Source organism: Loxodonta africana, chromosome 4 (genome assembly GCF_030014295.1).
Source record: "Loxodonta africana isolate mLoxAfr1 chromosome 4, mLoxAfr1.hap2, whole genome shotgun sequence".
Classification (NCBI taxonomy): Eukaryota; Metazoa; Chordata; class Mammalia; order Proboscidea; family Elephantidae; genus Loxodonta; species Loxodonta africana.
In genome coordinates this window covers 47,870,905-47,884,810 of record NC_087345.1, presented here as the reverse complement: position 1 = coordinate 47,884,810, position 13,906 = coordinate 47,870,905, and the positions used below count along the sequence as shown (strand labels likewise).

The 13,906-nt window shown below is 34.0% G+C and overlaps 1 protein-coding gene across 1 annotated transcript; it reads right to left on the bottom strand.

Moving 5' to 3' along the window:
* Nucleotides 1–725: 725 nt before the first annotated feature.
* MGAT4C (MGAT4 family member C) lies at nt 726–13,524 on the bottom strand. The gene is made up of 3 exons (XM_003405241.3): nt 13,378–13,524; nt 4,887–5,034; nt 726–2,075 (listed from the first exon to the last, which is right to left on the bottom strand). Exons 1-3 carry the CDS (start codon nt 13,522–13,524, stop codon nt 934–936), a joined length of 1,437 nt encoding a protein of 478 aa, XP_003405289.1. The 3' UTR covers nt 726–933.
* Nucleotides 13,525–13,906: the final 382 nt, after the last annotated feature.

Here is a 13,906-nt window from a genome sequence, read left to right as displayed (position 1 = left end):
AAGCTGAGATGCCCATTTAAACTCCAAAAAAAGTATATGATAATTCACAATAGTTTCAATCAGATGAATTTTAATACAAAACATATAAAATCAATTTCAAAAATTTTCTCCATATACTGCAAATAGCTATTAGAATTAACCAATTATAGGCCTTCACTAACTTCTATTAAATGCGGGTACCCAATGTAACCTGAAAATAACAAGCTTAACTATTCTTTTTTTTTTGCAAATGGGAAACTGGAAAAAGACTGCTTCCCACAGAAAATTTATTAACAATAGGTGATCAATTAAATGTTTTAAAACAGTGAACAATGTCCCCTTTCATATAAATAAGTTGGGGAGATTTTTTTTAAGTTTTTTTTTTTTTTATCCTTCCGTAGCCCCACCCACACACAAAGTTCTATTCAAAGACATCATCTCTATGAGAGGTATTGATTGTAGACATACAGAAGTCAATGGAAATCTAAGTTTATGAGAAAAAAAATCAGACTATCTTTCGAACAAGCTGCACCTTCACACAGATGCTTAATAAGGTCTATCTGATGATATAATGAATTATCGACTCTTAAGGAAGAAGTGTACACATCTGGTAACTTTCAAGAAACAGCATCCAACAAAATATGTTTTCTCATTTTAAATCTATCACCCTTTTGAAAGTCAGTTCCAATTTTCAAACAACCATGATATATATATGAAAGTGTCATTATGACGGGCTGATATTCAACTTCAGATGCTAAAATAAACACAAGGGCGGGTTAGAGTAAAATTATGTTGACAATGTTTAAATCAAAACTGCCAAGATGATTAACTTTTCTTTTTACGTATTTCACCCATTGCTTTCCCTCCAAAAGACAAAGGTAGCAAAAGAGGAAGGTAGCAAAAAAAGGAAACAGGAAGACCTGCTTCAGTAATAGAACATATTGATTTAATTGGCTAAGAAGTCCAAATGCTAATACTCCGAATGATCAGCCATTCTTTTTGTGTTTTGGTAACGTATATCCTCATACAATGAATATCAAACGGAACTTTTTGATTCACATCTGACATTTCAAAGTTTCCATTTTTGAATTCCCCTAGTTTTAAATAAGTAACACATTGTATCCCTTTTTTGCTAGGTATAACTTTTTCTCCAACATCTAGGGCTCCATGATGCAAAATGTCATTTTGTCGATCTTCTGTTCCGGTAGTCACTTTAATTTTGCTGATTATAATTGGATTTTCAAATACAATCACAAAGACATCTCCTGTTGAAGGTGGTTTTCCCCAGAAGTATTCATCAACGCTACTGTAAGCCTTGCTTGCTTCATAATTTTCAAATACATTCATGTTGGTGTATAGGCTTGCAGGAGGGTTATCAGGAATGTCAAATGACTCCTCTTCAAAATCATCATCCTTCAACTTGTTTTCTGTCCCTTTATATGATGAATAGTAACCCATGTGCTGAAACAGCGATGGTTTAAAACGGATCACGTTTTTCTGAGCCAGCAGACCCCGAAAATGAGTCAATAGCCAATCACAAGGCATTTCTTGATAAAACATTAATAAAAAATGTGCCAGACGTGGGAGATCATGAGAATGATAGAGCTTTCCAATGTAGCCAAGCTTAGAAAATTCAAGAGTTACCCAGTAAGTTCCTTCTAATGATGTAATGACTTTCTTGATGGCAGTTAAGAAATTCTTTGAACATCGGACATCATCTTCAAGCATCACATAATAATCTGAAGTATTGGCACAAAAATTAAGCAAAAAAGCATAATCTACATTTTGCTTGGAACGAAATTTGACTCTATCTTCCGGATCATTGTAGTTTCTTTTAAGGCCATCCAAGATTGGGTAATATTCCTCAGGAGCATGTATAACCATTAATCTTCCAGCAATAATGTGATGGGCAAATTTCTGTGTAATATCCTGGACCATGGTCTCACGCCAGGATGAATTAAAGTCTGCTAGATGAACCACCACTGAAATTTCCTTCAGTTCTTCATAGCTGGACTGCTCAAAAATCGACTTGATTGTCTCAAGTAAATAGTTTCCTTTTTTTCTTTTTACTGATGAAAGTCCAATTGTAAGATATCCTGAGCAAAAGAATTAAGAAAGAAGACAAATTAAAAGTTAAATAGGTTTTGAAAATCACAGAAAAAAAAAAAAAAAAAAGATAATGTTGCTCTTAGGTCTGCTACCATATTAAGTAAGCCTAGTAAAAACAATGTATGCAACATTTTTTTATTAAATCATTAAGCTGTATATATAAAGGTAATAATTTATATATAATTGATATTTTCTATGAAAGATAAATTGCATCTTAAGGACTAACAGATGGGCCCTATTTCTATATGCACTTGTTTATAAAATTTAAAAAAATGGTTTAAAGTGTTTTGTGGCTTAATGTTCTCATACATTCTCATTAGAGAATATAGATATATATTTAGATCATATAAAAGCTATAAAAAAAAACTGCAAAAGGGCCAGGAAATCTACAGTAAATGCTGACAAATTAGCCTCAAATAATTAAAAATAATAATCTTTAAATTTTTCATAGAAAATATGTTGCATATTTTTATCTTTCAGCATTGTCACAATATTATGTCAGTAAAGTTCATAACTGGGCTTCAAAATTTTAATTTGAAATTCATCTACTATCTTAAGACTTAGGAATTAATATTTTCTTTAATTTGAAACAAATTTATAGTAATTTTATTTGGAGAAATTTTTCTTCAGAAAATCACAATGTAAAATTAAAAATTAGATATTTTGAAGGAAATGATAGTTCTTCTCTGAGAAGTGTTAGCTGAGTCTACTGAAATATTTTCAATTTTTAAGGCTCACATATTCATCATGATTCAGAAATGAATATAATTTCTGAACCAATGTTTGGAAAATACGGAAGTGTTTATATTCACCAAAACTATTGTTTTAACATACACACCTAGACGATGTGATTTGTGGGATACTGAAAAATCTCCTTCCAAGAAAAATCTTTCTTACTGTTGTGTCAGAGAGATGGAGATTTATACATTTTGCTTAAGTACCTGGGCTTAAGACCAGACTTCTATTGAAACAGGTATATTACCTGGAACCATTAAATGTTAAGCCACCTGTCTTCATCAACACTCAATAATAATCAACAATGATAGAGCACTTTCTACATACAATGCAGATGTCTATGTACTTTACGTGCAATGTACACTTGAATATTCATAACAGACTCTTGAAATAGGTTTGCTACTGTTGTGGATTGAATTGTGTCCCTCAAAAATATCTGTCAACTTGGCTAGGTCATGATTTTCTTATATAATTGTCTATCATTTTATCATCTGATGTGATTTCCCCATGTGTTGTAAATCCTATCACTATGACGTAATAAGATGGATTAGTGGCAGTTATATGGATGAGATCTAAGTTATAGTGAGATGAGATAATACAAAAAGTATCACAGAAAGTAAGTTGTGTGACACCAATATTTAAACTGTCCTGCTCTTATCCTCTGTGTTATATAGCCTCTTTGGGATAAAGCAATTGGTATACATGTCAACAGATACTAGTAATTTAGCATGGAAAGGGGAAGTTAGTAACAGTCGAACAAAGGAGGTGTAAAGAGATGAAATAATAGTGGCAGTCTTACATAATTAGAAAGACGCTTAAAAAGTAAACAACTGAAATGGTAGAATAAATGTAAAAGAGAGCTAAAGAAATGTAAATTAACTAAGTCACAATTGCCTCAACCTGGTGATCACAAACTCTTTGTAAAAACATTTAATAGGAACCTCAATTGTTGTGGTCTCCACACAATCTAATAAGGAGTCTTTATATTTGGTTGTGATATCACTATATTTCACTAATTCTAAGATTCATATTTTTCACACTGAAACATTTTAAAATCAGGTTGCATGTTACAGTCACTGGCATCTTATAAATAAAATAGATAATGATTATACTTTCTTAGTGGTCCCATGCTGTGACCCTTCCCAGACCTCACTCTATGTGTTTGTTTGTATCCTTTTTTGTTGTAATAAATCTCTACTAAGTACGCTATAGTCTCTGTGGAGTCTATGATTCTTTACAGCAAATTATCAGACTCAGTGGAGCAGAGGAAACCAGCCAGTCTGGAATGGAGGGAGTCATGTGGATTTCCAGGCTGTGGCTGGTACCCACTGACCTAGTCCTGGGTGGCTGGGGATGAGAGAGAGAAGGGCTGCGAGGATAGCTGGGGTCTGACCTGAACAGGAAAAGGAAGCTGAAATTTCCACAAGACACAGGAGGAGTGTGGAGTGAGATTTGTTGTCCACCACACACTTTGGCATCACAGATGGGTTACCTTAGTCTCCCTGGACTGGTTTGTACAACTGGTGCAGTTGGCAGGACTTGCTAGAGTAACTCTGGTATCACTATGGCATATTAGATAAGGATATGTTTTATAATCTATGGTGCCCTGGAATCTATGAAATATAGTATGATGTTTCTTGGCTTTAAACAAACAGGTTTTTCCAATTTAACTTTCATTCATTCAAAATAGGTAATAAGTAATAAAAATCAAACCATTAAAGTTTACAAAATTTAAAATATGGAAATATTTAGTGGCTAAATACTAACTTATTAAATTGATTTTCCCTAATCTCTCTCTACATAGTTCTACAGCAAACTGTTAAAATGTTCACATTATATTTAGGCACTTTAGAATATTGTTATTAAAGGAAATGAATCCATGAAAAAATTGCATCCTCAATTAAAAAAAAAGTTATTAAAAATCTAAGAACCATTGAAGTCTTTCCCAAATAATATATTAGTAAAGCTCTTAAACATTTATTGCTATACAAATGAAATGTGTTGGCATATTTTAAAATGAAATATTTTATGTATTCTTTATCTAAAAGTTTAAGGGTACTTACGCTTTCTTTGTAAAGGGGTGGCAGCTAGGTAGCGATAGGTGACATTTATGGCTCCTGAGAAATTAGATAAATCTTTGAATGTATGTACATAGCGTTCTGAATTCACCTGATGAGTGGATGTTTCCCTTATAAGTTGTTTATCGCCTTCCTGAATCCCAAGAAAGAGGCAGAGAAAGAAAGTAAATAGTAGGTGACACTGGATTACACAGTTTTTTTTTTTTTAACTAAGCAATGAATATGGGTAGGATATATAATATAGGGTGCTATAAAACCCTCAATGACTGGTACCATGAAACTTACATAATCATGTCTACCTGATTTCTGACTTAGAGTCTGCTTCAGGCTATGTCTCTTCTACCCTACACTTTATATCACAGTTGCATTTGCTTCTCTATTGGATATTCTAATAATGACACTTTATTGATTTAAAAAATCTCCAAAATGAAAACCCCACTGCATCTACCATAAAATTCAAATTCTTTACCATAACACCAGAATCTTCAAATTTGACAGTAATCTATTTTACAGTTTCGTCTCAGGACAGTTCTCATCAAATCCCCATATTTGAGTTAGACTAAGCTATTTACTCTTCACCAAGTACTGCCAAAGAAAAGATCACATATTATTTCTATAAATGTGAAAATTTAGAAATGATTAAGAAGATGTAGTACTGGACATGATGGTTATATTTTAAATAATTTATTAATCATGAAGTTTTAATCAGCCAGCTATAAGATCACTGTCATCAAAAGCCATTGAGAATGGCCAGTCCCGGCCCTTGAGACATACCAGTGCTTGTTTGTTTACAAATGTTTCTGAGGTGCCTCATTTAAGATATATTTGTTCAAAATCTAAGAAATATGCTTAGATCATGCATTCATTTTTCCAGCAATAATATATTTTCTGTGTGTGTGCTATTCTGTTGGAGGTAAAGTATGGTCCTTTTATAATTAAGATCCCTTATATCTATTTTGGTGGTGGAATTATGTCATTAAATTTTTAAGATGGTTTATATTCAAGAAAACATTCATATACAGGGAAAATATATACTTTCATAATGACTTATTTCTGCTTTATTTTCTCTTTTTTGATGTAAGTTCAGTAGTAGATATAATTATCTAATAATTTGATCAAACTGCTATTGGTTATATGTATTAGCAAAATGACTTGTTGGGCTTATATATAATTGACTACTGTTGATAAAATATGTCTTTGAGCAGGAGGAACTATTCCTCTTTAGGTAAGGTGTGTACTGTGTTGTGATAAATGTGGATGGATGTCTACTATTGCCTATAGACTGTTAAGCATATGTAAGCTGCTAAAACTGTAGAGAAAGCGAGTGGATTAAATGCTTTGGTCCTGCTATTATTTGGCTATGGTCAGTAAAACTTTAAACTCCTGCTCTAAAAGATTACAAATGATTCAGATACAAATTTTACTTCCATTGGAACCTTTAATACTTTGCATCAAACTCAATGCAAAGGAAAAAAGATGAATAACTCAAAACTTTAAAATCTGTGGCCAGATTGAAATTTTTTTAAGATAAATATTAATTGAGATTGGTGGACATGACTGAGGATTTACAAGAGCTTTCTATATGGTCCTTACTAAATCAAGATTCATTCTGAACATTTTTTAGTATACTGAATTAGGTTTATGAACTTACACATGGTCCTCAGTATTTTATTTCTACATATTGTATTGTCTTGGTCATTTGGAAATGGAAATACTATGTTACCAACCAATTTTACCTCTGGGTGGGAATTGAAAGGAGACTCAAAAAAAAACCACACAAATACACCAGTTTATTGTAGTGTTATTCACAATAGCTGAAAGGTAGAAACTTAACTGACTATAAGCAGATGAATAGATAAATTTTGATGGCTATACACAATGGAGTGTTATATGGGTATAAAGAAAAATAAAGTTCTGATACATACCACAACATGGATGAATCTTGAAAACATTATGCTAAGTGAAATAAGCCAGACACCATAGGACAAATATTGCATGATCCCACCTATATGAAATACCCAGGATAGGTAAATCAATCAAAACAAAAGAAGACTGATGGTTACCAGGGAATGAGGGAAGAGAGAATGGGAGTAAAAACCATCATAGTGTCCACTTAAAATTGATGAGTTGTATTCTATGTGAATTATATCTTAATAAAGACAAAAGAAAAATATACCCAAAGTGAGCAAAACTAAAGATAATGTTTAGCAGTACATCCGTATGTGGTAAAACACATGCATAAAAGTTTAGAAATAATAAATAGATAATTTAGAAGGGTGATCCATCTCTGCTATGTGAGTGCGAATGAACTCATATTTCAGTAAGTTTGATAGTGTTCCAGTTTTTAAGTAGTGAGAGGAGATTTTTATCTTTGTTTTATTCCAATGTATCAAAAGAGCCTACATACTTAAATTAGAAAATATTACTTATAATAATACACAAAGTTTAATGCAGATGCAAAAATATACCTACTGACAAAAATTCTTCACACTTTCAAATAAAGTAGGTTATGAATCAGTACATTGTTGTTGTTGTTAGTTGCTGTCAAATTGACTATGACTCATGGTGACCTCATGTGCTACAGAGCAGGACGGCTCCATAGGGTTTTCTTGGCTGTAATCTTAATTTTAAGCCTGGCAATCTACTTGTGAAAGATCACAGTCTTGAAAATCCTATGGAGCACAGTTCTACTCTGACACACATGAGCCGATAGCAACTAACAACAATCTTAACCAAAATACATCACCAGGTCTTTTCTTCTGTGATACCTCTGGGTGGGTTCAAACTGCAAACTTTTAGGTTAGCAGTCAAGTAAAAACGATTTGTGCCACCTAGGGATCTTATGAGTTGGGATACATAATATAATTATTTTGGGAGGAAATATACAAATATTTGTACATACATATCCCATTGGTATTGATTCTGACTCAAAGCGACCCTACAGGACAGAGTAGAACTGCTCCATGATGTTTCCAAGGCTGTAATCTTTATGGAAGGGGCCCTGATGGTGCAATTGTTAAAGTGATGGCTGCTAACTGAAATATTATAGCCTTGGAAACCCTGTGGAGCAGTTCTACTTTGTTCTATAGGGTTGCTATGAGTCAGGATTAAATCAATGGCAGAAGCAGACTGCCACGTCTTTCTCCCCTGGAGCAACTGGTAGGTTCAAACTGTTGACTCTTTGGTTAGCAACCAAGTGCTTAACCACTGCATCACCAGAGCTCCTTTGGAGAGTATATATGTAGGCAACACATTATGGGCATTTTGTGTTGTTTTGGAAAAAAAAAAAATCTTTACTGCTTTCTTTTATTTTATTATTTCTGTAATGATAATTGACCATTTTGTTATTTAAAAGGATGTACACAAAACTAACGTTGAATTTTAAAAAAAGTAATTGGGGTCTCGATCTAGCATCAACTATTCTAGTGTTCACAGTCGATAGTATCTAGGAAAATATCTATAAACATCACAGTAGTCACCATAGTGAATTCACTTTACCATTCTGTAATGTTACATTTTAAAGGAAGTGCAGAATAGTGAAAATCTCTTTAAGAATTTTAAGAATTCTATAATGAACATGAAAAAATAAGACCTCTTCTGTGTTAAGATGGAGTACATTGATCCTGATTGAAGGACATAAGAGAACATAAAATAAAGTAGAACATATATGAAAGCACTTTATTAAATTCTGAAGAACAAGCGTCTTTACAGTTTTTGGCATAAATAAATAATGCAACTTTCACCCGAGTCAGCCTTGCTGGCTGCTTTCCGGAGGCATCTACCTGAACAGTCAGGCTGTCCCTGGATACCTTCTTTTTGTAGCTACTATGCTGTAGTGTATTTCTCAGTAATAAGACAAAGCTTTATGACAATCATTTTCTGGATGGGAATGCAATTCAATGGACTAGCTACAGACTAAATATATACCCTAGTGACTACTTTGAAGATGCTCACAGCCGAGAGGCTAAGTTGATTGGGCATGCAGCGTCTCTTCTACTTAGTTTGTCTTGTAATGGTATTTTCTCTTACACTAAGCTTGGCTTCCATTCTCACTGAAAGGCAGATATGTCTCTAATACATAAGCAAATATACCAAGCCTGTTAAAATGCCCAGGATTTCAGGCCACAAATGGATTTCGTGGCAAAGAGAACAGAATTGAAGGTGCTAAAGTAACTCCCGAGGTCTTATTGCTCCTAACTCTTCATCTGATTTCTCTGAATTATATGATTTCACTGGGAAATAAGTGAGGTGGAAAAAAAAAAAAAAAAGACCTACTAATGTCTATGCTTATGCTTAGAAAACTGCATGTAATGTGACATTCTGGAAGTAAGAAGGAAAATCTCGTCAGATAAATTTATGAAAACTAAAATAAACAAGAGAGAAGTGTTCAAAAAAACTGCATTATATATCAGTGGGGGAACAGTTTTCCACGAATTCTATCCAATTTTAAAAAAAGTTTTAGTGGAATTAAATAATTATGTTGTATTTGTTGTTGTTTGCTGTCAAGTCAATTCTGACTCATCACAGCCCTGTATGACAGAGTAGGATGCCCCATAGGGCTTTCTAGGCTCTAATCTTTAGGGGAACAGATTGCCACATCTTTTCTCCCATGCAGTGACTGGTGGGTTTGAACTGCCAACGTTTCAATTAGTAAACAATTTAACCATTGTGCCTCCAGAGTTCCTTCAAATAATCGTGAGTAATAGAATCTTTCAAACCTTCGCATATATTAAGCCTTGGATAAAATTCAGCTCGAAGCACAATTTAGGTACTTAGAAAACATCATCTAGTAAGTAGTGAAAATTTGAAATAATGAATTATACCTTTTCCATTAGGCCGTAAGGACCGATGTTTAGACAGGACTATGTAAAAATTCATAAATCAGGGCATATGATATTTGATTTTCTTATGAATACATGCTCTACTACATTTTACACATTTCATAGTGAATTTGAAGGGGTTCTATTCCAGAAAGATATATGAATGTTTGTTTCATATAATGATCTTTCATCTGTTGAAAGTTAAAGGTTGAAATTGCACTTGATATTGTCTCACAAATGCAGCAACTCACTGAACACAAGGAGCAACCTACATATACCATGTGTTTGATTTAAAAGATGCAATTTAATGTCTATCAGTAGACAGAGGGAAACTCTGGTGGTGTGGTGGCTAAGTGCTACAGCTGCTAAGCAAGAGGTCAGCAGTTCAAATCCACCAGGCACTCCTTGGAAACTCTATGGGGCAGTTCTACTTTGTCATATAGGGTCACTATGAGTCAAAATCAACTCAACAGCAATTTTTTTTTTGGTAGACGGAGCACCAAGAGATATATTTTTATTACAAAACTGAATCATTAAACAAGGGCTCCTCTATTTAGTTTATAAACTTTAATTCTGTCAAAAAAAAAATAGCTGGATCATATGAGCCTTGTTCTCTTGTCCTTGAGTTTTATATATCTAATAATTGGACTAAAAAATACAAAATGCATATCTTTAGTCAATTGCTTCAGTTTACTACAGTTCCTAAATCATGCCTAGTCAAGTTATGCCTATCTATGGTGATTTCAGCCATTGTGAATTGACTGTGGAAGGTAGCATGAAAAGTTCCCAGAATCTGGACCTACAACTGAAGAAACAAGGCCTAGGCAGAGCAAAGTCTAGAAATCTGGAAGAATTACACCATCAAAGAACAAAACTGAAGGAAGTAAGATGATTTACAGAAGATTCCCAGGAAGATCTGTACCTGCTAACATTATATTATATGGTGGGCCAACAGGATATAGAATAGTATCTGGCAAATAGTAGATAATCTATAAATCATGTTCAATTAATAAAATAAAAAATGTTCTTTGTGTTTACTGTCAGATTGTTTATTGCTATTTTGTTAAAACTAAATACTGATTGAAATTTACAGCATGTTTGAATGATAAGAAGTACATTAAAGTTCCCTATAATCTAAAAGTTTTGATTTACTGAAATATGGGACTACAAATAATAGCATAAAACCAAACCAAAAAAGCCTATTGCTGTTGAGTAGATTCTGACTCATAGTGACCCTATAGGACACAGTAGAAATGCCCCATAGAATTTCCAAGGAGCACCTGGTGGATTCGAATTGCCGACCTTTGGGTTAGCAGCCATAGCACTTAACCACTACGCCACCAGCATAAAGATTAAGATTTTTTTTAAAGATTTCTTGGGGTGAATGCTGATAGAAAACCATGAATAAACATTAACATCCATATTATTCTCATCAAGCATGAGTAATGCCATAATTACAAAAAAATATTAGAAATTAACGAAGTTCTCACAACCAGGCAGACAAAATTCTTCTATATTTCCATATTTCACTTAAAATTGATCCATATATTAGGATCTACTCATTTTTATGACTTCTTTTAAGTACTGAGTAGTCTACATGCAAATATTTTACATTTGACACATTGAACACTAATGATCAAAGACCAGATGAGTTGTGGGATAATATCAAGGACATCATACATGAAAACAGCAAAAGGTCATTGAAAAGTCAGGAAAGAAAAGACCAAAATGGATGTCAGAAAAGACTCGGAAACTTGCTCTTGAACACGAGTAGCTAAAGCAAATGAAATAAATGACTACAGGGTCCCTACGAGTCAGAATTGACTTGATTGCAATGGGGTTTTTTTTGTTTGTTTTGTTTATGGGCAAAATATTGAATGACACAGGAAGCATCAAAAGAAGAGGAAATAATATGCAGAGGCAATGTTCCAAAAAGAAATGGTTGACATTCAACCATTTTAGAAGGTAGCATATGCGTGAACCTATGATATTGAAGGAAGAAGTTCAAGCTGCACTGAAGTCACTGGTGAAAAACAAGGCTCCAGGAATTGATGGAGTATCAACTGAGATGTATCAACAAATGGATGCAGTGCTGAAGGTGCTCACTGGTCTATGCCAAGAAATTTGGAAGATAGCTAGCTGGCTAATCGACTGGAAAAGATGCACATTTGTGCCCATGCCAAAGAAAGGTGATCCAACAGAATGTGGAAATTATTGAACAATATCATTAACACTACACACAAGTAAAATTTTGCTGAAGATCACTCAAAAGAAGTTGCAGCAGTGCATCCACAGGGAACTGCCAGAAATTTAAGACAGATTCAGAACAGGACGTGGTATGAGGGATATTGTTGCTGATGTCAGATGGATCTTGGCTAAAAGCCGAGAAAACCAGAAGGATGTTTACCTCTCTTTTATTGACTATGCAAAGACATTGGACTGTGTAGATCATAACAAATTATGGATAACATTGCATAAATGAGAATTCCAGAACGGTCAACTGTGCTTATGAGGAAACTGTACATAGACCAACAGGCAGTCATCAATAGAACAAGGGGGTACTAGTTAGTTTAATATCAGGAAATGTGTGTATCAGGGTCGTATCCTTTTACCATACTTATTCAACCTGTATGAGGAGAAAATAACCCAAGAAGCTGAACTGTATGAAGAAAGAACATGTCATCAGGTCTGGAGGGAAACTAACAACCTGCAATATGCAGATGATACAACCTTATTTGTTGAAAGCGAAGAGAAATTGAAGCACTTACTGATGAAGATCAAAGACTACAGCCTTCAGTATAGATTACACATCAAGATAAAAAAAATAAAACTCCCTACAACTAGACCAATAAGCAACATCATGACAAATGGAGAGAAGATTGAAGTTGCCAAGGATTTCATTTTACTTGGATCCACAATCAATGCCCATGGATGCAGCAATCAAGAAATCAAATGGCATATTGAATTGGGCAAATCTGTTGCAAAAGACGTCTTTAAAGTGTTGAAAAGGAAAAATGTCACTTTGAGGACTAAGGTGCACCTTGCCCAATCCATGGCATTTTTGATCACCTCATAGACATGAGAAAGCCAGTTAATAAGGAAGATCGAAGAAGAATTGATGCATTTAAATTTTTGTGTTGGTGAAGAGTGCTGAATATACCATAGACTGCCAGAAGAACAAACAAATCAGTCTTGAAAGAAATACAGCCAGAAAGCTCCTTAGAAGGGAGGATGGCCAGACTATGTTTTATGTACTTTGGACATGTTACCAAAAGGCAGCAGTCCTTGGAGAAGGATATCACGCTTGGTAAAGCAGAAGGTCATCGAAAAAGAGGAAGACTGTCAACAAGATGTATTGACACAGTGGCTGCAACTATGGGCTCAAACACAGCAAGAATTGGGAGGATGGCACAGGACCGGGAAGTGTTTCATTCTGTTGCACATAATGGTTGCTGTAAGTCAAAACCCATTCAAGGATGTCAAACAACGACAACAACATAACACACACTGAAAGAAAAAAAAAAAAGATAAAAGAATACATGTTATAATTTTGCCCGCACTAAGGCTACATCTACAGCCTGGGATCAAAGTGAGGCTATGTTTGGACTAAGTCTTAGCTTTATTTCAAACAAAATAAATCAGTTTCTAAAACTTACCAGAACATAACTATCTTCGATGTACAAATTCATAAATAGAAGAAAAATGACAAGAACTCCCAGAAATGACACTGCAGAACGTTTTCGCAAGCATCTCATTTTATCCAATAATTCAAAGATATGTTTCATTTGATGAAATTTAAACATTCTCTTCTGTGGAATAGAGGGACAAAATCACGGTTAATTTTAGACGCAGATTTTTTAATCATACATATTAAAATCTGTTCCTTCATAAAAAATCACCCTTTAAATGTTTAAACTAAAATTCTGTTTCCAATTTCACACATAAAGGACAGATTATAAATACATAGGCATGTAGTCTGTACAGTGTTTTATATGGCTGTAGAGTAAAACAAAATGAAAAGCAGTTCTCCATTCTTTCTGAACAAGTTAATTCTGGGAAACAATAACCTGAGAAAAACAGGCCTTTTATTAGAAACAGAATGAAAATTAGAGAGAAAAACAGAAAAGTCAACTGTCAGTTGGAGATATGACATTAAGGGACTCTTGCATATAATAAATAGTTCAC